The 27394-nt window shown below is 40.8% G+C and overlaps 1 protein-coding gene across 2 annotated transcripts in view; it reads right to left on the reverse strand.

Moving 5' to 3' along the window:
- si:ch73-40i7.2 (FYN-binding protein 1) overlaps positions 1 to 27394 on the reverse strand; it is a 65774-nt gene that overhangs the window by 23230 nt on the left and 15150 nt on the right. For both annotated transcript variants that reach the window (XM_041230588.1, XM_041230589.1), the window contains exons 3-10: positions 17763 to 17859; positions 8733 to 8818; positions 7457 to 7494; positions 5152 to 5189; positions 4619 to 4751; positions 2756 to 2915; positions 2321 to 2477; positions 575 to 594 (exon numbers count right to left, since the gene is read on the reverse strand). In XM_041230588.1, coding sequence (XP_041086522.1) covers positions 575 to 594; positions 2321 to 2477; positions 2756 to 2915; positions 4619 to 4751; positions 5152 to 5189; positions 7457 to 7494; positions 8733 to 8818; positions 17763 to 17859 — 729 coding nt within the window. The remainder of the gene's footprint in view (positions 1 to 574; positions 595 to 2320; positions 2478 to 2755; positions 2916 to 4618; positions 4752 to 5151; positions 5190 to 7456; positions 7495 to 8732; positions 8819 to 17762; positions 17860 to 27394) is intronic.

A 27394-nucleotide genomic window follows, 5' to 3' on the forward strand; every position in this document is an offset into this window, starting at 1 on the left:
AGAAATCAACGCAGAAAAAAGAAACATGGATTTTATTCTCGTTCAATCCTGTGATTAAAAAAAATGCACATAGTTTTAATTGAATGTCATTTTTTTTTAAAATTAATAAATCTTGGAGTTGGAGGACATGACTGCAATTTCAGTAAAGAATTACATCAGAGGTAAAAACTGCACTTTACTGCAAAGTTTAGTAAAGGAAGCTTAATGATTATAATGATATAATGATTTTAATGGTAAAACAGCAAGTCAGAGACTAAACATAACATCTGTGAAAAGGTGAAACCTACACAAAACAAAAGAAAGCAATAACAATAGCAAACTTTCATACCTATAAATATTCACTTTAGTGGTTAGAGCTGAAGACAGTGAGGCAGCAGTATATCTGCATATTATCACCAAGCAGTGCTGTGTTTTTAATTTCTGTCCAATTTCACTCCCTCACCGCAGCAATACTGCACAACAGCTCAGAAGAACTGAAGGTCACATTTTAAAATGTATATAAATGCACTGAATTATCCTGGTAAAGAAATACAATTGAATTCTTTTTTTATGCACAGTAAAATTAGATACTCACCATTATCTGCTTTTCGGCTGCTGTAAAAAGAAATATAAATAAATGTCAAAAATTGAGTTTCTATATTTATTTAATAGAGGCTCCTGCCCGGAGTCCTGAAGTAAAACCCTCAGAGGTAGATGTACTAAAGTGTTGCGCCTGTCGCAATAGTTACAAGCCAGTTGCAAATGAGTCAGAAGTCTAGGGTGAAATGTACTAACCATGCTGTTAGCGACTTTTTATGGAATGTTGCGGTAGCAGTTTTTCTTTATGGCTGAAGCCTTAGATGAATACGCAATTATGGGCGTTCCTGCATAAATTCACAGAAGTGGCGGAGACAGTGCAAATAAGGGTTCTCAAATATTACAATGAGATCTATTAATGCTGCCTGTGTTCTGCCCATTTTTGTGCCACCTGCCACTTTTTGCTTCCTTCGAGAACTGCGCATGCTCAACACATTTACTATGCCAGAAATAGCTACCCAACCCAACCAAGAGACAAAAAAGATTTAGATATGATACTTTAATTTCTGTGACTGTATGATGGAGAATATGCCCAGAATGAAACCCACTCCAGTTTGACTGAAACATGTAAAAAGAAATATGTATGCATGGTTTTGAAGCTTCGTGGTGACTGATTTTGTGGATTGCTGAGAACAGTTGCACATGTGCTTGGCAATGACACAATCTGTTACAAGCGAGTTTATTCACTTTAGGCTCAGAATAACATATTTAGTTAACTGAAAAGGTTAAAAATCACTGGATAATATTTTTAAATACCATTTTAGTTTTGAAGATTATATCAGTGATCTGTAGCTTTAGGTAGCCCTGGGTGCACGCGATTACGTAAGGCTTTAATCTAGCCAGGAGCATTCCCTCATCAGAACCTACCAGGTGATCTTCCCACCCCAGTAAAATACTAGATATTGCAGCAATATACACCTTGATGGAAGATCCTCTGTGCGCAAAACCTCTGTGGAACAGGTGGCCCAGGTATGAATAATGTTGGTGGATTTGTATCTTGTGTGGTACAGAGATTTTGAGTTGTACCAAAGAACAAATTCCTTCCCTGTATTGTGTTGAAATGTAATTTTCAAGTATCAACATTACGATTAAATACCAATCAAAAATGCAAGAAAATACACAAAAATACAAGGGTGGCAAATTCTGGCAGGGAGGCATATTGTGGCAGTACCCCGCAATTGGGACTTTTTCAGTTTGTTAAGAACTTTTGAAAGCATGCTTCAAAACAGTCGCAATTGTTGCTGGCACTTGCACTTTTTCTCGTGAGTTGCCAATTGTGTTCACTGCATTTTTGAGGCGAACACTAATACTTATTTTTCCCTAAAAGCAAGGTGTACTTACAAAGCTAATTGTAATCCAGCTAATTTTATTAACATGCAGGTGATTTATAATTGTGCACAATTTAGCACTGCACCACTGACTAACTTAAATAAAAACTGTATATAACTAATATATATATATATATATATATATATATATATATATATATATATATATATATATATATATATATATATAAATAGTACTCAATACAAGAAAGTTTTAACGTTTAAACTCTGTTGTTTACCTTTACGTGTTGTCCCTTAATAAAAATTATCATTGTTAGTGACACACTCAGCCCGACGTCTCTCACAATCACTGTGTGAGTCGGGCTGCAATGCTGATAGACAATCACTCTACCCTACAGTGTGTTGTGCTGTGCCCTGGGCTGCAGTTCCCACTGATAGGCCTGTCAGGGTGTTACCTGCTCATTTGCTCTGAGGAGCCCACATCGTCATAGAAATCCTCATCCTGCACAGGCCCTGAGGAGGACTCGAGCACCCGGCTTCGGTCCTGGCTCTGAATCTTCCGCTTCACTTCTTCATAATCCACGTCCACGCTGGTGTTGTTAATGTAGCCATCTGTCCAGGAAAAACAACATTCATGACAAATACGAAATACTATGAAATAAAAATAAAGCAGTCATTAAACCTAAATACACATGTTTGGTTAAAGCCTATACCTGGCTGTTCACAATAATCAGTTATTTCTAAATATTAGGGCTGTGAAGTTACTTTATATTGTTTTTTTTTTATTCTTGCAGTTATTAAATGAAACCAAACAAGCTATACAATAATGTGTTAATCTGATGGGAGTCTGAATATTATAATGCAATTGCACGTAAAAATCCTTCACTCACAGGTTCCGTCAAGTGTTCGGGCAAGCCACTTTCCTTCAGGATTGTTCTTCACCCTCACAATCTCCACGATCTCTCCCTGCTTGACGCACAGATCGTTCTTTCCTCCACGACAGTCCACCCTAACCTTCGCTGAGTGAACGACCTCCACTGAACCTGTCAGCTACACAGACACAACAGGATGCGTATTTCATTTAGAATCTACAAGCCCTGTGGAAAACTGTAGAACAAAATCTTGACAAAAACATCTCAATGACACTGTCTTTCTTGCCAGCTTGTGATGCAGGCATATCACATCCCTTTCAGATGGAAAGTTCAGTGAAGAGCAACCAGACTAATCCCAGGTATAAAGGAATGAGTTACAAAGATGAAAACTGAATCAAATGAGCCGAGAACAAGGGGAACTTGATTGAAGTCTTTAAAAAGGAGCACAGAAAGCAAGACCAGAGGACAGTTGGAAATGAAGTGGCGACAAACAGAGGGATGAAGATGGGTTGGAATGGGTTCCAGAGGGGATGGAATGGGTTCCAGAGGGGATGGAATGGGTTCTAGAGGGCATGGAATGGGTTCTAGACGGGTTGGAATGGGTTACAGAGGGATTGGAATGGGTTCTAGATGGGTTAGAACTGGTTCCAGAGGGGATGGAATGGGTTTCAGAGGGGATGGAATGGGTTCCATGTTGTTGATGCTGAGTCACTGAGATCCTTTAAGAACCAACTTAAAGTGTTTAGATCAATCACCTACTAGAACCGGATAGAGATGGGCTGAATTGCCTCCTCTCATTAGTAAAGTTTCTTATGTTAACTTCTATTACAGAAACCCATCAGAAACTTCACAAAGGGTTTTATAGTCCCAAACTGATGACTTCAAAGCACTATTGTATTTTGCCTACAAGCGATAGCCAAAAATGAAACATTTACTATGGAAGTTGTTTCACCTTTAATGGAACTACCACAGGGTATATTTGCAGAGCTTGTCTATTGACACATTATTTTTCTCATGTATACCGGATTTTATGTAGGCCCTCTTGTTTTGAGGCTGATTTTAAGGTACATTTTTCCTACTTTGCAGCCATTTTTTAATGTCATCTTTAAGAGCTTCCGTGATCACTGTGATATTGTTCAACAATGGTGCTCACTTGTATGGAACAAAATGTATATTCCCTTCATACAGTGGCACATTAAGCACAGAAATATAAATAGAAATGTGTTCTGTCATGATCATGGGATAAATTGTCTCAGGATTTCGACATTTCAAACCGTTATGTTGAGATCACAACATAAATTATTTATGTATTTTTTCCATGCCCTCAATAAGCCACGTACCATTTTTATAACTGTTTATGTGAACTCTATGGGGTACGAGAAGTTGCCCTGCCATGACTTTGAGGAAATATATGCATTATAGAGTACAGCAAAGATAGGAAACCTTTTTTCCAGTTTTCCAATTGTGTTCCCTCACAGCAGCAATTCCCCATCACAATGCAAGAGAAATGGAGGTCAATGGGTGTCATCCGATCCCACAACCAAGACAACTGCCTCTACACCCAGGAACTTGAGCTACCAGTCCTGCCCTGCCCTGCCCTGCCCTGTCATGCCCTGTCATGTCCAGCCCTGGCTATTGGGGGTTGCTGTAACCTGTGGGAGCAACAGTGCCAATGTAACGCACCCCCAAAGCAAAGACTGGTGACTTTGTAAAGCCAGGAACCCACGCTGTCCTGACTGTATGACTCTCTCTGCACACCACACAGCGGTGACCCACTCAGGAAACCCAACAAAGACAGAAAACTTAACATGCTATAAATATACATTCAGTGAGCGAAGGGGCTGGATTTGAAAGGTATGGTTATTCAGTGTGCATTTCTACCTTGAATTTCTTCCTGAACTCGCTTTCTCGTTTCTGCTTCTCTTTCATTTCTTTCTTGTCGAGCTCTTGCTGCCGCTTCAGTTCCTTCTGTCTCTTCTTGTCGTTTCCCGCTTTGTGATGCTGGGTCTCCGTGCTGCATGAGGAGGAGAGGGGCAGTCTTTAACAAGCTCACAAATATCAGAATAACATTGGTTTTGATAAAGGTATGGTAAAGCATATTAAAAACCACGGTAAACTATTGTAAACTATGGTAAATGTACACCATGGGTAAAGCCGGGGAAAACTTCAAAATGACTCCAAAGTGACTGTTAAAGTTTTCTAAGGGTACCAGTAGAACATGCCCTATACCAGTACGATGCCCCACAGACAGGTCCTAATAAACTGGCCAAGCAGTGTGTTTGTACAGCCCCCATTACTATACAGGTTTCGATATTGTTAATAACTTTGTTTCATCACAATCGGATATGCAGTTAAGAGCTTTGTGAACAGGGCCCAGTAACCTTGCAATGAGATGAAGCCAATTAAAGCCTTACCTGTCAACCTCTTCATAGATCTCACTGCCATCGCTGTCCTGTACAGAGAAAGCAATGCGCTCAGTTTAACTAACAGCAGGGTCAGGGAATATTCATTTTTAAAAAGCAATCTGCATGGGTCTGAATTATCAGTTTCTCTTATCTAATGTATTCTTCAAATTCACTTTTTATATCTGTATCAGTCAACAAATCTCAGCGACTTTAAGAAAGTCCCCGAGATTTTAGAAAGTTTAGAGCAACGTTTCCCAAAGTGGGGATCGCAACCCAAATGCGAGTCGATGCAAGGTTTCTGATGGGTCGCCAAACAATCTACAAAATATGATGTTTAGTGCACAGTTAACATTTTGTTTCACTATACAACTTTTTGTGCTAATATTCAAAATAAATATAATTCACATATAAATCATGAGCAGTAATTATGTAAACAATGTATTTTTTTTATCATGTCTTCTGCTTTAAATATGAACTGGAAAATAACGCATAAGAGGACATTTTATTTGAGGTTACTTGTGATTTTGAAAACAGTTGTTAAAATGGATGCAAAACGAAAAATGTGTAATCCTACTTGCAGCTCAAAGAAACAAAAAAATGTTTGCAATTATCTACCGTCTTACATTAACTTGGGTTTTTCTTACGTTGAAAATGAGGATGGTCCAAGTACTCATTGTGTCATTAGTTGTATTGTACTGGCTAATGAAGCCTTAAGCCATACAAATTGAAACAACACCCACATTGCATTGGGAAAGGACGAGTTTTTCCAGAAGAAAGCTGATCAATTCGCTGAACAGCAAGATGTTCTTAAAAAAAATGGTCACTGTCTCAGAGAAGGAGATGAATGTGTCGTACCTGGTTACAATGCATATTGCAAAAATCTGCACACAATTGCTGAAGAACTAATACTACCATTGGGAATCAACATTTGCAGTGAAATCCTGGGCGCCAAGTAGCTAATAACACCCAGGCAGAAGAAATTCCTGGCTTTAGGGACTAATATAGCTGGGTATCATCAGCATAGCAATGGAAGTTCACTCTGTGTCCGTGGATAATCTCACCTAATGGTAGCTTATATAATGAAAACAACAAGGCAACTGACGATAGCGATTTTAACCCCCCAATAGAGACGAACTGAAACCTCAGAAAGATAAGATTTGAACCAGGATAGAAGTCCAGACAGTCCATTGTGCTTTCAAGATAATTCAGTAGGATGGAATGGTCTACATTATCAAAGGCAGCACCTGTAAGATGTAACATGCACGATATACCCAGGGGCGTACCATCAGAGCCTTCAAGGTATTCTCTGCTGACAAGACAGTGCCAATCACAAATTTACAGAGTTCGCTTATATACTGCGAAACGCACTCTAATGTTTTCCTGAAGGGCCTGCGATGTGGTCAACCAATAGAAGACCTGCATTTTCTCTGCGGCAGTCCAATCATAAGTCAGCGGAGGCAGGACATAACCAGTTGAGGGTGTTTTTTCTGCCTCGGCTGAAGGTCTTGAGTAAGTTTAACCAATTGGAGAGTCAAAGATCTGCCCCTTGGTATGCAAGCATCCAACCATGAGTGAGCATAAATATGCTAGGGTAAGCTGTGTAAGAAAAAATAGTGGAATTTCGCACGATATTGCTGTCATCCATGGTGATTATAACAATTGAAAGTGAACTTCTTCTGCAGCTGAAGTCGAAAGACAAATTTTACAGTGATGTGATCGACCACTGAAAGAACGCAGAATGGATTTGGTGTATAAGTAGTCTGCTTTTTAATTTATATTTGCTTATTCATAAAGCTCCAAATCGTTACACTGTGCATATTGCACAAATCAAAGAAAATGTTGACTCACTACCCCCAGTAGATTTTGTCACGGCACGCCACTGGATATTCCACATTGTTTCTAAGCTCTTCTTGAGTATATTTGATATATACCTCAAGATTAAAAAAAACAAAAACAGAATGAAACATTAAAAATCCTGTCATTTATTTCCTTTACAACAACTCCCAGGAGATTCATGCATTGGCTGACCTTCCCAGCTAGCTATCGTTCTTCCATCGAGTTCCTTTGCGTGAAGAAGAATACGGTGAACGGGAAGAGCATCTTAGAATTATCAGCAGTGAGCAATCAAAAAAAAATCACTGATAGCTTAAAGAAAACATCGTAAATCTAATGAACCATTACAGTAAAGTCTGCATATTTTATACAGAACATGTAAGATCTAAGAAATGGCGGCAGTACATATTAGCTCTGATTAAGTGGAATTACTTGGTTAGTGTCATGCACTTTAACAGTAATACCACAAGGGAATTCTTACCTCATCTCCTTGATTAGATCCTTGGTTATTCCAGGAATCTGAAAAAAATGCACTTTTAGTTCAATGTATTTTGATTCATTAGCTAACAACCAGTTCTGTAACTGGGCTAGAGACTGGGAGAAAAACCTGGAACTGGGTGAAGCGTTCATAGACACAGATGGTACTGGAACAAATCCACTCACTGAAGTCAACTTTAATTATACATGTCAGGCTACAAAAATTGACCAAGATCTATTTGCTGTCTCTGTGATACAAGATCAGGAGTTGAGGGTGTGAGCAATGCTGTTCTAACCAGAGGCGTGGCTGTCTCTGTGATACAAGATCAGGAGTTGAGGGTGTGAGCAATGCTGTTCTAACCAGAGGCGTGGCTGTCTCAGTGATATAAGATCAGAGGCGTGAGTTGAGGGTTGAGTGTGTGCAATGCTGTTCTCCCCTGTCTCTGTGAGAGGGGTTGAGGGTGTGAGCAATGCTGTTGTCTCTCAGTGATATAAGATCTCGAGTTGAGGGTGTGAGCAATGCTGTTTTCCCCAGAGGCATTGCTGTCTCAGTGATATAAGATCAGGAGTTCAGGGGGTGTGCAATGCTGTTCTCCCCACAGGTTTGGCTGTCTCTGTGATATAAGATCAGGGGTTGAGGGGGTGTGCAATGCTGTTCTCCCTGGAGGCGTGGCTGTCTCCGTGATATAAGATCAGGGGTTGAGGTTGTGTGCAATGCTGTTCTCCTGGAGGCCTGGCTTAATGGAACAGTTTACATCATTGTGCAACTCTGCCTGTGATTACCTAAACACCTTGAAGCTTCATTGGAGCTCATACTAATCAGAAGACCTTGTGGGTTTCATGTTCTATTTTCATAGGCTGCTTTGGGAGATCTCATTAGAGAAGACTAGTGAAGGGGGTTCATGATTGGAGTTCAGGATTGATTTGAGGGATGCTAAACAGGCAGGATAATAAAGGGGCATGGCTGACGCAAAGCAGTTTTCAACCAATAGTGTTCAATAGTGTAATCGGTCAGGCGTTTCACCCAAGACAATACTTCAAACACAGCACAGAAACCCAGACTCAGCAGGGAGACAGTAATAGGAAATTAAGTGGAGACTATAATAAATGAAGTCTAAGTAGACAAACAACATTGGGGAAAGCACCTAAGCTCACTCCATGCCTAGATAAGGCTGTGATCGTGGTTGATGATAAGGAAGGGGAGGGGGGCCCACCCAAGTCTCCTGAGACACCCAGTGGTTCCAGAAATGACTCTGTGGGTCAGCAGCACCGTCCTGTACCTTGCTTGACTGGCAGGGGTGGGGGGGCAGGGAACGGCGAGACGAAATCCACGTCGTCGTATGTGTCCTGCTCTTCTTCTTCAGGCCTGTGAAATTAGAGACAGACTTAGTTGACAATTCTGAAATAACTGGAAAGGGGTTAAGAAAGTATTCTTTTCCTGCAGGTTATTAAAAGTTCAGCAGGGATCACAGCCACAAGCCTAGCGGCTGAAGACTATTTTAAGTAGTCTTAGCTCAGTATCCCACAAGGGCTTTTTGCATCATCAAATGTGTGACTAAAGGTTAGAGAGTGAGACTAATTGAATTATTTGTCTCACCTTCAAGTAATTGTAGCTAACAAAATAGTTCCATATATTTTCTCTGCCATGAACATCCACACATTTTCTCTGGCATTAACATTTAGTAGACCTGTATTTTCAGACCTGTATTATCAGACCTGTGTTTTCAGACCTGTATTTTTAGACCTGTGTTTTCAGACCTTTATTTTTAGACCTGTGTTTTCAGACCTGTGTTTTTAGACCTGTGTTTTCAGACCTGTGTTTTTAGACCTGTATTTTCAGACCTGTGTTTTCAGACCTGTGTTTTCAGACCTATGTTTTTAGACCTGTGTTTTTAGACCTGTGTTTTCAGACTGTGTTTTTAGACCTGTGTTTTCAGACCTTTGTTTTCAGACTGTGTTTTTAGACCTGTGTTTTTAGACCTGTGTTTTCATATTTGGTACTACACTAGGTTAAACAAGAACTTGGTTCACAAGCCATGTCTTGCATTTCCTTGGTCACCTAGATGGTGAAAATGTCCCAAACCCTTCAGGGCCTTCTTTCCTGTCAGTAACCAACCAGCTGGTTCCTTTATTGAATGAAATGTTTGCAGCCAGTAACACAACCCAGAAGAAATGACTAAGGAAGTGAAAATGCAACAGGTATCCTAAGAATTTTCTTTTAACCTAAAGTACTATTTTAAATGAAAAAAACATCTGTGCTATATCATGTGTGCTATATCATGTTTCTTTCAAAAGTTTGCATGTAAGGGGCTCCCGTGTGGCACATCCAGTAAAGACACTCTGCGGGGAATGCAGGATGCGCACTATAGCCTGGAGGTCACTGGTTCGGGTCCAGGCTATTCACCGTGGACCGAAGTACCCAGGAGGTGGCCCACAATTTGCCGCCCGGGTGGTGGAGGGTTCAGGTCAGCCAGGGTGTCCTTGGCTCACAGCGCACCAGCAACCCCTGTGGACTGGCCAGGCGCCTGCGGGCCTGCCTGTAAGCTACCCAGTGCAGTGTGGTCCTCTGATGCTGTGGCTCTGAGGTGGTTGCATGGCTGGCCTGTAGAGTGAAAAGAAGTGGACGGCACATGTTTCGAAGGACGCGTGTGTCCGTCTTCTTCCCTCCTGAGTCAGTGCGGGGGGTGGCAGCAGTGAAATAGAACAATAATTGGGCATTTCAAATTGGGGAGAAAATAAGACAAATAATTGGCTATTCCAAAAAAAAAAAAAAAAGTTTACATTTGAGACCTATGTAAGCAATAGAGGTGCAAAATAGGGACCATGTATGGAATTATTTTGTTAGCTACAATGACTAAGATGTGTACAGTACAATGGATCTATCATCGGAAGCCTGCCATGCACCTCGATCTAGTTCTAAAGCCAGACTCTCGCCACTGCAGATTATACCTGCCAAGAAGAGATTTGTCTAAGAGGTCTTTATCCACACCAACCTGCCTGATTGCATCAGCTCAATAACCGAGCAAGTTCAGGAAAACCAGCTACTGCACTAGGGGGTGCTCTTCTCTTCCCTCCCTCAGCATTTCATAAGCAGACCTGTCGTACACATCCACTCACTTTACAAGTCTCCAATGTGCAGTTTTTAAAGAAACACACGTAATACCAAACATGTGGTGTATTTACATTTCAAAACATTTGCTACTACAGCAAGTAAAATAAAGCCCCCAGTTTGCTTGCCTTGCCTTGGTTACTCTCAGGAAAGAAGGTCTGAAGGGGTGGGGACAATTTCACTCTCCAGGTAAAATGACCGTGATAGCACAGACTAAAGAAAAGAGATTCATTCAAGCAACTGCATTACCAGATATTGTTTTAAAATGAAAAAAACCTGGTTTGTACAAGACATGTTTCTTTCAAAATGGGATGTCTGAGAGCTCCTATAGTGAAGGGATGTCTCTGGCACACAGAATGTATGCAGTTATTTTGTTAGCCACAGTTACTTTGCGGCTACTGTGTAGGGTTTGAAAGAGGAAGGCTGCTGAGTTCCGGCACTTAGGATTCTCCAGACAAGCTCAAAGCAGCTCAAAGCCGGTAAAGACAGATTTAAAGAAAATGATAATAACTCAATATTATAGAAACAGGACTCGATCCCTCAGAACGACTGTGAAAACAAGAAATTAAAATGACTTTTAAAGCTGCTGAGCATATGTAAATAGATTGTTTTTGAACAAACTGACTTTAAAGAGATGTAAAGATAAAGCGTATGTGTAGAGCTATGCATAACACTGGAGATTGTTACACTGTGCATCCGGTGCAGGCCTACAGTCATGCTTTTGCAAAGACAAAGGAAAGAAGATGCTGCAGCATTTCCAACTGCACACATGCATCTCTGTCTTACACGTTTTACAGAGAAAAACTAGAGCACGCCTAATAACCGATACTCCATTCGGAATGAACAGTATAACCAGAAAATATTTTTATTAGTTCATTTGTATTTCGTAATTCTCGCATACCTATTTTATGTTGTTTACTTTTAGTTCTTACTATTACTGTATTTTTCTTCTCTTTTAAATTCCTGCCTAAGTGACTAACTAGCCACTCTCAAACCTGCAAGCTTAGTGTCCCATTTGTGGATAATTATCACACACTCCCCTTAAGAAACCAATCATTCACACAATCAGGGATTATGTGAAATCAAAACCATACCAGCATCTGAAGACATTTAAAAAGGCTTCTATTAAAAATATTTGTCATTCAACTTATTCAGTTTTTTTTTTTACTATTTCTAAGTTTAACAGGCTCTGCCTAATTACTACCACTACAGAGCAACATGAGCTGTATAGATATCTGTGGTGGACTCATTCTTATATATGCAGTACACTTTCTATTCCAAACCCTATCATCCGATCCACACTAAAACATTCAGTCAGATAGCAGTTGTTGAATATCAAAATTCTGTTGAAGTGTGTAAGACAGGGGGCTTCAATTCTAGAATTCTACTGAAGTGTGTAAGACAGGGGGCCTCTATTCTAGAATTCTACTGAAGTGTGTAAGACAGGGGGCCTCTATTCTAGAATTCTACTGAAGTGTGTAAGACAGGGGGCCTCAATTCTAGAATTCTACTGAAGTGTGTAAGACAAGGGGCCTCTATTCTAGAATTCTACTGAAGTGTGTAAGACAGGGGGCCTCTATTCTAGAATTCTACTGAAGTGTGTAAGACAGGGGGCCTCAATTCTAGAATTCTACTGAAGTGTGTAAGACAGGGGGCCTCAATTCTAGAATTCTACTGAAGTGTGTAAGACAGGGGGCCTCTATTCTAGAATTCTACTGAAGTGTGTAAGACAGGGGGCCTCAATTCTAGAATTCTACTGAAGTGTGTAAGACAGGGGGCCTCAATTCTAGAATTCTACTGAAGTGTGTAAGACAGGGGGCCTCAATTCTAGAATTCTACTGAAGTGTGTAAGACAGGGGGCCTCTATTCTAGAATTCTACTGAAGTGTGTAAGACAGGGGGCCTCTATTCTAGAATTCTACTGAAGTGTGTAAGACAGGGGGCCTCAATTCTAGAATTCTACTGAAGTGTGTAAGACAGGGGGCCAAAATTCTAGAATTCTACTGAAGTGTGTAAAACAGGGGGCCTGTTGATGGACATCTTTCATACAGTAACATACTAGTATTACCCAGAAAACACATATTTCCTATGAAAAATGCAGAAAAAACTGAAAGTCCTTTAAACTTAAGTAGTATCAGACATTGGACCTCATTCCCTAAATGGCAGTAAATTAGCAGAATTACCACGTGGCAGGGGAAAGCCCCACTGAGCTCAACAATCAAGCAGCGGTCGCTCTATTCAACTTTCAAATTTCTTTTTTTTTTCGTATCGGATTGAATGTATATAAGGCGGACTGTACCCACGTGGATTGTATATTTTTAAGCTATTTTAAGCATAGCCTACTTAAATATCCCATGTACATGGTGACAATATAAATATATTAACATAGCCGAAAGTGTTGCGTATACACCTGCCTCGTAATCTTCATATATCCCAGACAGCCTGAAGAGGTACAAGTATGTTGTAACTATTGAAACAATCTTTTAAAAAGTAACAGAATTTTGCTGGAAACAAGAGTCATTTAGAATAACATATTCAACAACATTTTCGAGTTTTTTACACCTTTAAAAATCTTCTGTTGACACATTAATTACAATGACTGTGTAATTCCCATAGCCTATTTTGCTGCCTTTAATCCCAAAATATTCATCACAGGAGAAGCGTGAACTGCAAACCTGAAATGACAAAGCCAAAGCAACAAGCCATTCCATACCTTCAGGGGCTCAGCTGGGTTTGTATCCTCTAATTATGTAAAAGAGCTACTTGGTGCAGCCTTAACTAATGTATTCATGTTGTTTAGACTCACTTTATGTATCATTCCTATTTTAGATCTGGGTGGGACTGAGACACACAAGCAGCTTCACTGATTTCTCTGTAGATGGAGGAGTCTGAGCAGGGGCTGGACAGCCTGAATCTCAACCTGCTCCTCACCTACCATGCTCTCTGGCTTCTGAGCAAGAATCCTTGAGATCTGGCACACACATGTACTGAGCAGCCCATATTGATATGACCCTTTTAAAGTACACATGCTCATAGGGGGCTGTGTGGTCCAGTGGTTAAAGAAACAGGCTTGTAAACAGCAGGTCCCTGGTTCTAATCCCAGCTCAGCCACCAACTCACTGTGTGACCCTGAGCAAGTCACCTGTACTCTGTCTTTTGGGTGAGACCTTGTTGTAAGTGACTCTGCAGCTTGTAAAGTGCTTTGTGAGGGTGGTTCACTATTAAAGGTGCTATATATAGATTATTGATATGATCCTTTTAAACTGAAGCACACACCCGTATTGATACGACCCTTTTAAACTGGAGCACACACTCATATTTATGATTCTTTTTAAACTGGAGCACATACTCATATTGATATCACCCTTTTAAAAGTACACAGAACTAAAAACATTCCAGCATGTCTTACCTAATGTTACTGTGTGTGGTAACACAGTTTTGTCTTACTTAAGAAATTAAAAACAATTAATTAAAACACAAAAGAAATGAAGCTGCCACGCCCATGCCCACACCCACATGTAGGGACCGTGCACACAACCTACTACTCTCTCTTTCCCTAAAGTACCTCACCCAGAGCAAAGGGGCTGGCTCCTCTTGTGTACCATGTGGCCAAGTCTAATTGACAATCAGTTCATCAGTTAGCACGTGGCCACATTCTGCACATGGATTTAAACAGGAATGGGATTTTAACCCCATCTCTGCCAAACTTAAATTCAAATATCCAAAATAGTATTTATACACAAACACAATTTTAGATACTCAGGGCCTCAGCCATGCCACACTACCCTAAGGTTATAATTTGTTTAGAAACTCAATTTTCCAAGCTGATGAACAGAACAGCAAAACCCTTTTTCAGATAATGTATTGTAATAAGAATACAATTACTGTGATCTAAACACAGCATCCTGGAAATCAGCTCAATGCACAATAATAAAAGGCAAAAGACCCTGTTGCAAAATATTCCTCAATCAGACCTCAAACAATGCGACTCGCAACACAACACCCACTCACACACTCAACAACCGATCAACGTATGTGCTTAAAATCCAAGCCATGTTAAAGTAGCATACTTGGTTATATAGTACAAAGTGCAGAGCACTCTATGGGGGTAATAATGAGGTTATATAATTCACTGGTGAGCCACAAGAAGATTAACAAATGGTCCATTCAGGCCATCAGTGCTAGTCCGATTCCTAGTTGCTGGTTGATCGCAGCCTTAAAGATTCCCAGTGACTCAGCATCAACAACATGGCTAGGTAACATTTCATACTCTCACCACTCTGTGTGACAAAGTGTCTCCTTTTCTCTGCCTGACTTTATTCCCAGCTGTGTCCTCCGGTCCTAGTCTCTGTGCTGTTCTTCAATGAGGTCACCCCTAAATCCATGTTCTGGTCCCCTCAGTCTTCACAGCCCATTCCTTATTGATGTGCAACACCATAGAATATACTGGACTCAATGTAGTGCAGAAGCAGTGAAATGCATGTCAACGAAGAGGTGTGAATCCTAAGTGTTACAGTCAGCTCACCCATGCACCTCCACCCACAGAAAATGCATCTTTGCAGAAACCACAATCTTTCATTTTGGAAGAAATGTTAATGATTTCATTTTTTCAGGTGCAGTCCCTAAAGTTTTCAAATCCATTTCCCAAGCCCACAGTCTCTGAGACGCTGTACCATTTTAACAGTTCTGCTCAGATTTGTGCAGGCACACTTCACTTTGAAAAGTCTTTGAAGCTACAATCAGTTGCAAAAGGCAAACCAAAATGCTTGTAAGTGTAAAAAACAAATGCAGCGAGGATGCGAAGAGGTTGTATAATGCACACGGCAGTATATTGTGCTCACTTCTGGTCACCACAGTACCAGAAGGATATTGTGGACCTGGAGAGGATTCAGCAAAGAGCAACCAGACTAATCAGATTGAATTAGCCTAGAAGAAAAAAGAATTAGGGGGGACTTGATTGAAGTAAAATCTTAAAAGGAGTTGAAACAGTTAACCCTAGCTCATACTTTAAGCAAGAAACCAGTGGAAATTCAGTGAAGACTCGGAGGGTAGAAGACACTTCTTCACACAGAGTGGTGAGGGGGTGGAATGTGGGCGCCCTAGCCATAGTCATTGGGTCCTTTACGATCCGACTTGACAAACTTTTGGAATGAATCAACTACTAGGAAATGTTACTGTGGCAGGGCGATTGCCCTGCACGCTAGGCAATTAGTGCTGGTGTGGTTTGTATGTGGGAATGGGTTTATTGTGTGTTGTTTTGGAGTTGATTTGTTTGATTGAATCATTGTTTACAGACGGGCGCTCGATTGAGACTTGCTGCCTGCTAGACTTGGTTGAGGGGAAGGGCTGCAAGTGAATGGCTGTGCTGGTCCTCAATCAGCAGGTGGGTGGGTCTCGACCAAGTGTCCGTCAGTTTAAAAACATTCGCGTGAGATAGCTCGCGGATGCTGCAAAGCCTACTGTTCTATAACTCAAAGGAGCCACTGCTCCTTTGAGTTATAGTGTTCGTATCATCGCTGGTAACGTCACATGACCACCTTTATTGACTTTCGTTTTTTGTTTGTTAATAAATCCTGCGCGCCTGTGCCGATGTTTCAACTTCACCTCCATGAGTCTCTCTGCATGCTTAAGCAGCTGCTACCCACACATGTGATACAAGCAAGACCCTGTCAGAGTTACACACATGTGTCTGGAAATGTGTCTATAACACCTGTTTATAGTATATTCCCAATATTATAGGGACTGGGCTTTCTGAGAGAGGTTGCTGCCAACAGTTGTGGGTGACTGTGAACGAGAGAGAAGGAATCTGAGCTGCAAGTCTACCTCCTGACCAGGAAGGGCGCTAAGTAAGGTTGGTGGTATCCTACAAAGGGATGGGCTTGGGGAAAGGACGTAGCTTCCGGACCACTCCCCTCTTAAGAGGTTAAATACGATGAGGGACACAGAAGCCTGTATAACTTGCTGGTTCTGGAGTGCATGCGTGCCTATATGGAAGCAGCTGGGATGCTTTGCTATGGCAGTAATTGAGCAGGTAGGCTCGCCCGGCGCTGAGCCGATTGTGAGGTCTGGATTGGCTGGGGGGTGTGGCCGGGGAGGCTGTGCGGAGCTCAACAAGCATCTGCATCACAGCTCAGGCTACTGCATGGCCATAGCCATACAGATGGGCGCCAAGCGAAAGATTGCTGTGTTTTGTTTCGTGTTGTGTTGCACATTCGTAGAACCCAGGAGCTGAAGCTATAGAGCCAGCACTAACCTCGGAAGCATCTACCCCTGCACAAGACCACAACTCAGGAGAGCGTCTGCTCTGCAGGATTAACTATTACAGAACCCTTCAGCTGCATGACGGTGCTCGCAAAGGCATTGCCCAGCCGAGGCCATGTGAGGAGGCAGGAGTCGCCGTGAGGCCGGGACTCTGGGAGCCCAAAAGTAGTTTAGTTTAGGGGAGGTTGATCCCAAACAGTGTATAGAGAGGGTTTGCGAGGAGTAGTTGGTTCTTTTAATGTGGCAAACTTTTATTTTTAGATTTGTTTTCTTTTGTTTTCTTTATTAACTGTGACACTAGGGCTATCATTGCTGGTACCCTAGTGCCAGCACTTGTGTTGAAATATGCACAAGTGTGTGGCGTGCCAACACCCAATGCTCTGTGTCTGCTTCAGTATTGTTCAGTGATGACCCGCAGTCGTAACACTTCCCCCTGTTACAGTGACATTTTAGCTTCACTGTGAGCAGAGTTGAGGGCAAGTGACTAGATTGGCAGTGTTAAATATTATAGATTAATTAAGCTCTCATCAAGCCAATCTCCCAACCTATATAAACCTGCCTCTCTTGTGGAGTTAGTCCACCATAAACTTAAGCACTACTGCCCCCTGGAGCACAAAGGCAAGCTCTGCCAGTTCAACAAGCGCCTGGCCAGTAGCTGTAGCACGACGAGGAGTCCCTGCTTGCCTCACTAACCAGAGCCAGTCTGCGACCCCTCATACAGTAACACTATCAACAGGATATGTGGGCATTCACCTGCCCAAGCCAGCACCTACTAATATTTGATATATAACAGATGACCTCAGGAGTCCCTTTGCATGATAAACCAGCCCCTTTATTCAGTGCAGTCCATTCAAAACTGTTTCCTTTTTTTATGCCATCTACAAAGTAGCTGTCAGTCCTACAGTATGGCAAGGGCAGGGAAGCAGAGGCAAGGTACTCACACTGGGGGACGCTGCGGCATGGAGGGGCTGGGCCTCTGTCCAGGACGTAGCGGGGCAGGGGGGGCGTTGAATCCTGGGAGTGGAGGTTTGCTGGCCACTGTGTGAGAAAAAGAGAGTGAGAGAGAGATACAGTAATTGGGGGTTTCACTGGTTTAAGATTTGATATTTGTCACCTCAATTAACATAATCCCCAATCTGTCTCAGAATATTTATAGAGACCAATATGAAATACAATAAAAATCAAAAATAGCTTCAGAAATACAAAAACAACTAAGGGACCAGCCATGACAATAATGTTAATACAATGGGATAAGCAGTTCACCATACAAAAGGATGGACGTACGGCAATACAGACACCCCCAGAATCTGATACTCAATAAATTACACTGAATATTGTTAATACCAAGTTTCATGTCAATCAGATAAGCAGTTTTATATATATATATATATTTTTTTTTTTTTTTTTTTTTTGTAAATCTGAGAAAGTGTGACACATGTACTGTATGTCTGCCTTCAGTAGATCCACTTCGCAGGCTATATAAAGTCTGAAGTTTGAATAAAAAAGTTGATTTTCATAGCCAACCATATTCACAGCATGTAGAGGTGATATGTAAGTGTGCAGTATAATGTCTGTATGTATTGTACAGGAAGCTTGGAGGAGTTAAGTATAATAATCACTATTTCAAAAAGATTTGAGGACATAGTTGTAAATTAAGTGGAGACAGACAGGGGTAAGGGTTAGGGTTAGGGTTAGGGTTAGGGTTAGGGTTAGGTATAGGGTTAGGTATAGGGTTAGGGTTAGGGTTAGGTATAGGGTTAGGGTTAGGGATTAAGCTGATAATCCATAACTATTAAACACTCAATAGTGCTACATTTAGCACTGCTAAAAGAAACGTAATGAATTAAATGACACACATTTCGACTAGAAATCTTTAACGTCTTCATGTTTGAAGACATTGAGAAAGACTTCTAGTCAAAACATATGTCATTGAATTTTTACGTTTCTTTAGTATTTCTATAATTGACCTACTATAACATGACCTGCTGTAACTAGAGCCATTCACGCCAAACTCAAAACCATCCCCTACAAATTCTTCTTCATGGGACCATTGACACTTAATCAAGAGCTGGAGTCCACATCACTCAGAGTTATATCAAAGCTCAACACTGAAGTCATTGAAAAAGGCTTGTCACTGAATTTACAAAGTGTTTTAGTATTTCTGATGTAGACACTGAGAAAGACAAAGGTTGAAATGTTAGTCATTAAATTTACAAGGTGTTTTAGTATAATAACAATTGGTCCTCAATTTTCAGTTCTTTATTTTTCTATTCTCTTTGACAATGGTTTCAAAATTAAGTAGATTACTTACGACAAAAAAAAAAAAATGCTTTATATGAACCAGAAACTACAGTACAGAGTATATCAGAAGACATGTGATAATTGGTAATACTGATTTAATATTTACAAGGTTAAGCTTCAGGTAATACCACTCAAAAATATAAAATAATTTGGTAATATAACAATCCTGTTTATTTTACCAAACATCAAATATTGATCTGAAACATACTTTGAAAGCATTTTTGAATAGGGACCCACTAACTAAACACAAAACAAAGAGACTCTCCTGCAGGGAAACAGATATATCAGTACTTATTGAATTCAATTATACAGACCTGTAAGATCATTATCAACATTTCAACAATACAGAGACAAACCTACCAGAAAACAGAAGTAAAGAAGTTTAGTAAATAACGTAGACAAACATTTCGATAGGAAGTATTTTGCATTTTCTAAACTTTCAATTATACAGACCGTGTAAGATCATTATCAACATTTCAACAATACAGAGACAAATCTACCAGAAAACAGAAGTAAAGAAGTTTAGTAAATAACATAGACAAACATTTCGATGGGAAGTATTTTGCGTTGTCTAAACTTGTAGCTCATTTTATTATCCTCTAAACACACGTTTTATGTTTAAACATTTGTATAACCACACAAATAGGAGAGTACTTACATGCAAGATTTTCTGAAAACTCTAGAAATCATTAACTCTGTCAAATCTATTTACAAGGCTTTAATGTAGTCTTTATCAATGTTAATGGGAGGGTGTGGGTAATTCACTAAACACACATGAGACAAAGAGGTGTAATTGAAAACGTCATGCAGGCGCACCAGGTTTATTTTGTTAGGTACCCCAGTGGGGTTGCACCAGAGATGCCCTGGAGGTCTACCAGTAATGGCATTCCAGCCCGGGTGTAGAGACAGTCTCCTGTAGTTCAAATAATATTTATAATCCAAAGGGAAAAATAATAAGTGAAAACAAAATACTTTAAATTCAAAAACTACAAATAAATGTTCACAGTGTCCGACACCACCGCACCCCGGTCCGATACCACCACACCCCGGTCCAACACCACCGCACCCCAGTCCAACACCACCGCACCCCGGTCCAACACCACCACACCCCGGTCCAACACCACCGCACCCCGGTCCAACACCACCCACCCCGGTCCAACACCACCGCACCCCGGTCCAACACCACCGCACCCCGGTCCAACAACACCACACCCCGGTCCAACAACACCACACCCCGGTCCAACACCACCGCACCCCGGTCCAACAACACCACACCCCGGTCCAACAACACCACACCCCGGTCCAACACCACCACACCCCGGTCCAACACCACCGCACCCCGGTCCAACACCACCACACCCCGGTCCAACACCACCGCACCCCGGTCCAACACCACCGCACCCCGGTCCAACAACACCACACCCCGGTCCAACACCACCGCACCCCGGTCCAACACCACCGCACCCCGGTCCAACAACACCACACCCCGGTCCGAAACAACTGCACCCCGGTCTGACACCACCACCCCCCGGTCCGACACCACCGCACCCCAGTCCGACACCACCATACCCCGGTCCGACACCACCACACCCCAGTCCAACACCACCACACCCCGGTCCAACACCACCGCACCCCGGTCCAACACCACCGCACCCCGGTCCAACAGCACCACACCCCGGTCCGAAACAACTGCACCCCGGTCTGACACCACCACAACCCGGTCCAACAACACCACACCCCGGTCCGATACCAGTGCACCCCGGTCCAACAGCACCACACCCCGGTCCGAAACAACTGCACCCCGGTCTGACACCACCACACCCCGGTCCAACAACACCACACCCCGGTCCGAAACAACTGCACCCCGATCTGACACCAGCACACCCCGGTCCAACAACACCACACCCCGGTCCTGAAAAAACTGCACCCCGGTCTGACACCACCACACCCCAGTCCGACACCACAGCAGCCCACGGATAACACCACCATACCCCAGTTCTCAGGCTGGGAGCTCCCACTGCTCTGGAGTACCCGGTTTTCCCGACGGCTTAGCATGCGTTGGTTGCACTGCCTGGTACCGTTCTGCCAATTTTACTGCCTGGTCCAAGGTCTCGGATGCCTGTCGTTGCACCCAGAGGCAGGGCCTGGGCGCCGAGCATTCCACCAATCTTTCAACTATGATCACCTCCACCAGCCTGGCTTTGATGGTCACCTCCAGGTTAAGCCAGCCCATGGCGTAATTGTTGAGGTGATGGGTGATGGTCAGGGGACAGGAGTTCTCGCTGCTGCCTGTACCTTCCCCGTCAGCTGTGGCAGGAGGTAACTAGCCCATTGTGTCTGGGGCCACTGGGCTGAGAGCGCCAGGGCCTCAAAGATGTCCTGATAAGCTTCTGTTAGTAGTAGTCGTAGTAGTGTTGTACACTATAAATATATAACCTGCTTCAATATTTGCCGTAGTTGTTATATTTCATTAATTTATCCAAAGGGATACTGCATTATCATCACTTCTTTTTTTTTTTTAACAAAATGGGTAGTTTTTCAATGCTAGTATTGTTATCTATTGTATAATAGAGAAAATAAAGGTTTGGCAATGAGCCAAAGGTAAGGCTATTTTGTTTCGTTGTAAAAGCAGCCATTAACTGAGCTGTATGCAAGTACAAACTCTGTCTTGCAATTTGTGATAATTATGTATTATAAAATGCATCAAGTAGCCAATTACATTTACATTGCAATATCAACATTGTTAAACCATCTCTCTGTTACATATCTTTTTTATGTTTTAAAAACAAAATATCTTGTACTTTTGTTTTTTTGCAAAAGACATGCTTCAATTTAATTTGTTCTGTAAAGCTATAATTTCATTTAAATGTATAAAAATTAGCAGTGCTTAATTTGTAAAGAGAGAGGTGCCGGGACACAAAAAGTGACAATACCTTTCTTAAGAACCTCACATTCAAAATCAGAGCAAGTTTTTTTGAAAGGGTAGTGTGCTACTAATGTTATAAGTTGGTTGGCTGTGGTATATTTCTGTCAGTGTTATAAGTTGGTTGGCTATGGTATATTTCTGTCAGTGTTATAAGTTGGGTGGCTGTGGTATATTTCTGTCAGTGTTATAAGTTGGTTGGCTGTGGTATATTTCTGTCAGTGTTATAAGTTGGTTGGCTATGGTATATTTCTGTCAGTGTTATAAGTTAGTTAGCTGTGGTATATTTCTGTCAGTGTTATAAGTTGGTTGGCTGTGGTATATTTCTGTCAGTCTTATAAGTTGGTTAGCTGTGGTATATTTCTGTCAGTGTTATAAGTTGGTTGGCTGTGGTATATTTCTGTCAGTGTTATAAGTTGGTTAGCTGTGGTATATTTCTGTCAGTGTTATAAGTTGGTTGGCTGTGGTATATTTCTGTCAGTGTTATAAGTTGGTTGGCTGTGGTATATTTCTGTCAGTGTTATAAGTTGGTTGGCTGTGGTATATTTCTGTCAGTGTTATAAGTTGGTTGGCTGTGGTATATTTCTGTCAGTGTTATAAGTTGGTTGGCTATGGTATATTTCTGTCAGTGTTATAAGTTGGTTGGCTATGGTATATTTCTGTCAGTGTTATAAGTTGGGTGGTCGTGGTATATTTCTGTCAGTGTTATAAGTTGGTTGGCTGTGGTATATTTCTGTCAGTGTTATAAGTTGGTTGGCTATGGTATATTTCTGTCAGTGTTATAAACTGGGTGGCTATGGTATATTTCTGTCAGTGTTATAAGTTGGGTGGTCGTGGTATATTTCTGTCAGTGTTATAAGTTGGTTGGCAGTGGTATATTTCTGTCAGTGTTATAAGTTGGTTGGCTGTGGTATATTTCTGTCAGTGTTATAAGTTGGTTGGCTGTGGTATATTTCTGTCAGTGTTATAAGTTGGTTGGCAGTGGTATATTTCTGTCAGTGTTATAAGTTGGTTGGCTGTGGTATATTTCTGTCAGTGTTATAAGTTGGTTGGCTGTGGTATATTTCTGTCAGTGTTATAAGTTGGTTGGCTGTGGTATATTTCTGTCAGTGTTATAAGTTGGTTGGCTGTGGTATATTTCTGTCAGTGTTATAAGTTGGTTGGCTATGGTATATTTCTGTCAGTGTTATAAGTTGGTTGGCTGTGGTATATTTCTGTCAGTGTTATAAGTTGGTTGGCTGTGGTATATTTCTGTCAGTGTTATAAGTTGGTTGGCTGTGGTATATTTCTGTCAGTGTTATAAGTTGGTTGGCAGTGGTATATTTCTGTCAGTGTTATAAGTTGGGTGGTCGTGGTATATTTCTGTCAGTGTTATAAGTTGGTTGGCTGTGGTATATTTCTGTCAGTGTTATAAGTTGGTTGGCTGTGGTATATTTCTGTCAGTGTTATAAGTTGGTTGGCTGTGGTATATTTCTGTCAGTGTTATAAGTTGGTTGGCTGTGGTATATTTCTGTCAGTGTTATAAGTTGGTTGGCTGTGGTATATTTCTGTCAGTGTTATAAGTTGGTTGGCTGTGGTATATTTCTGTCAGTGTTATAAGTTGGTTGGCTGTGGTATATTTCTGTCAGTGTTATAAGTTGGTTGGCTGTGGTATATTTCTGTCAGTGTTATAAGTTGGGTGGTTGTGGTATATTTCTGTCAGTGTTATAAGTTGGTTGGCTGTGGTATATTTCTGTCAGTGTTATAAGTTGGTTGGCAGTGGTATATTTCTGTCAGTGTTATAAGTTGGTTGGCTGTGGTATATTTCTGTCAGTGTTATAAGTTGGTTGGCTGTGGTATATTTCTGTCAGTGTTATAAGTTGGTTGGCTGTGGTATATTTCTGTCAGTGTTATAAGTTGGTTGGCTGTGGTATATTTCTGTCAGTGTTATAAGTTGGTTGGCTGTGGTATATTTCTGTCAGTGTTATAAGTTGGTTGGCTGTGGTATATTTCTGTCAGTGTTATAAGTTGGTTGGCTGTGGTATATTTCTGTCAGTGTTATAAGTTGGTTGGCTATGGTATATTTCTGTCAGTGTTATAAGTTGGTTGGCTATGGTATATTTCTGTCAGTGTTATAAGTTGGTTGGCTGTGGTATATTTCTGTCAGTGTTATAAGTTGGTTGGCTGTGGTATATTTCTGTCAGTGTTATAAGTTGGTTGGCTGTGGTATATTTCTGTCAGTGTTATAAGTTGGTTGGCTGTGGTATATTTCTGTCAGTGTTATAAGTTGGTTGGCTGTGGTATATTTCTGTCAGTGTTATAAGTTGGTTGGCTGTGGTATATTTCTGTCAGTGTTATAAGTTGGTTGGCTGTGGTATATTTCTGTCAGTGTTATAAGTTGGTTGGCTGTGGTATATTTCTGTCAGTGTTATAAGTTGGTTGGCTGTGGTATATTTCTGTCAGTGTTATAAGTTGGTTGGCTGTGGTATATTTCTGTCAGTGTTATAAGTTGGTTGGCTGTGGTATATTTCTGTCAGTGTTATAAGTTGGTTGGCTGTGGTATATTTCTGTCAGTGTTATAAGTTGGTTGGCTGTGGTATATTTCTGTCAGTGTTATAAGTTGGTTGGCTGTGGTATATTTCTGTCAGTGTTATAAGTTGGTTGGCTGTGGTATATTTCTGTCAGTGTTATAAGTTGGTTGGCTGTGGTATATTTCTGTCAGTGTTATAAGTTGGTTGGCTGTGGTATATTTCTGTCAGTGTTATAAGTTGGTTGGCTGTGGTATATTTCTGTCAGTGTTATAAGTTGGTTGGCTGTGGTATATTTCTGTCAGTGTTATAAGTTGGTTGGCTGTGGTATATTTCTGTCAGTGTTATAAGTTGGTTGGCTATGGTATATTTCTGTCAGTGTTATAAGTTGGTTGGCTATGGTATATTTCTGTCAGTGTTATAAGTTGGTTGGCTGTGGTATATTTCTGTCAGTGTTATAAGTTGGTTGGCTGTGGTATATTTCTGTCAGTGTTATAAGTTGGTTGGCTGTGGTATATTTCTGTCAGTGTTATAAGTTGGTTGGCTGTGGTATATTTCTGTCAGTGTTATAAGTTGGTTGGCTGTGGTATATTTCTGTCAGTGTTATAAGTTGGTTGGCTGTGGTATATTTCTGTCAGTGTTATAAGTTGGTTGGCTGTGGTATATTTCTGTCAGTGTTATAAGTTGGTTGGCTGTGGTATATTTCTGTCAGTGTTATAAGTTGGTTAGCTGTGGTATATTTCTGTCAGTGTTATAAGTTGGTTGGCTGTGGTATATTTCTGTCAGTGTTATAAGTTGGTTGGCTGTGGTATATTTCTGTCAGTGTTATAAGTTGGTTAGCTGTGGTATATTTCTGTCAGTGTTATAAGTTGGTTGGCTGTGGTATATTTCTGTCAGTGTTATAAGTTGGTTAGCTGTGGTATATTTCTGTCAGTGTTATAAGTTGGTTGGCTGTGGTATATTTCTGTCAGTGTTATAAGTTGGTTGGCTGTGGTATATTTCTGTCAGTGTTATAAGTTGGTTGGCTATGGTATATTTCTGTCAGTGTTATAAGTTGGTTAGCTGTGGTATATTTCTGTCAGTGTTATAAGTTGGTTGGCTGTGGTATATTTCTGTCAGTGTTATAAGTTGGTTGGCTATGGTATATTTCTGTCAGTGTTATAAGTTGGTTGGCTGTGGTATATTTCTGTCAGTGTTATAAGTTGGTTGGCTATGGTATATTTCTGTCAGTGTTATAAGTTGGTTAGCTGTGGTATATTTCTGTCAGTGTTATAAGTTGGTTGGCTGTGGTATATTTCTGTCAGTGTTATAAGTTGGTTGGCTGTGGTATATTTCTGTCAGTGTTATAAGTTGGTTGGCTGTGGTATATTTCTGTCAGTGTTATAAGTTGGTTGGCTGTGGTATATTTCTGTCAGTCTTATAAGTTGGTTAGCTGTGGTATATTTCTGTCAGTGTTATAAGTTGGTTGGCTGTGGTATATTTCTGTCAGTGTTATAAGTTGGTTAGCTGTGGTATATTTCTGTCAGTGTTATAAGTTGGTTGGCTGTGGTATATTTCTGTCAGTGTTATAAGTTGGTTGGCTATGTTATATTTCTGTCAGTGTTATAAGTTGGTTGGCTGTGGTATATTTCTGTCAGTGTTATAAGTTGGTTAGCTGTGGTATATTTCTGTCAGTGTTATAAGTTGGTTGGCTATGGTATATTTCTGTCAGTGTTATAAGTTGTTTGGCTATGGTATATTTCTGTCAGTGTTATAAGTTGGTTGGCTGTGGTATATTTCTGTCAGTGTTATAAGTTGGTTGGCTATGGTATATTTCTGTCAGTGTTATAATTGGTATTGCAACTGTAAGTATCATGTTTAACATAAATGAGTGTGTGTAGTAATAGCAGTTAAACTACTATAATAGTTAGACAACATTTAAGTTTGACTTGTTTTACTTGTTTTTTTATAGCTCCGATGAGTGAATTTCTAGCTTACCCTAATATATACTGTAACATGATGCTCACCACACAGGCCCGCCTTGGGTTCTTTTGCAGTCAGTGACCGACTCACACACAGGAGATGGATTTCAAAAATAAGAATAAACAAAACAAAAACCTAGCTCCACTTTGGAGAGCTGACTACACACGTCAGGAACCTAACTAAATACAAAGGACTGCTAAGCTCTTTACCTGTTAAAAACAACAACACCAAGTATACAAAAACACACAGTACACAAAAAGGTTCACACAGTACCTTTTGTTATGACACACACACACACACACACACACACACACACACACACACACAATTTGCAATAATGAGTCAACTGCCAAAACAATTACAGTTTTTTTTTTTACAATTGCTTTGACTCATTTTTCAGTACAGTGTTCCAATGTGCGTAACTCTTAACACAAGATGCTGAACTGCTCATTCTGGGGTCAAAATCCCATGCAGAGTGCAAAATAAATACTACTGTGTCAAATGAGATAAATACATCATGCAAAAGCAAACCATAGCACCAAAACATCAGATGCTTTGATCACTGAATTTAATCACTGAAGCACTGCTAAATAAAAAACCCATTAGCAAATAATGCTGTCAAACACAAAATAATTCAAATTAAAACAAAGTCTACAAGTGTCATTTGTTCATATTCAAATGATCAACATTACAATGAGCAAAACGATAGCAACCTGCAGAATAAAACATATTCTAAATAATGTGCAGTAAGCATTCAGTGATATTCTACACAATTGCATCAAATATCATGTAGCAGTCCAAAGATGACCAAAACCCAAACTACTGATCAAAATCCTGTATACAGTGCAAAATGAATGCCGTGGAGTCAACCATGCGGCAA

Source organism: Polyodon spathula, chromosome 27 (assembly GCF_017654505.1).
Source record: "Polyodon spathula isolate WHYD16114869_AA chromosome 27, ASM1765450v1, whole genome shotgun sequence".
In the NCBI taxonomy this organism is placed as follows: domain Eukaryota; kingdom Metazoa; phylum Chordata; class Actinopteri; order Acipenseriformes; family Polyodontidae; genus Polyodon; species Polyodon spathula.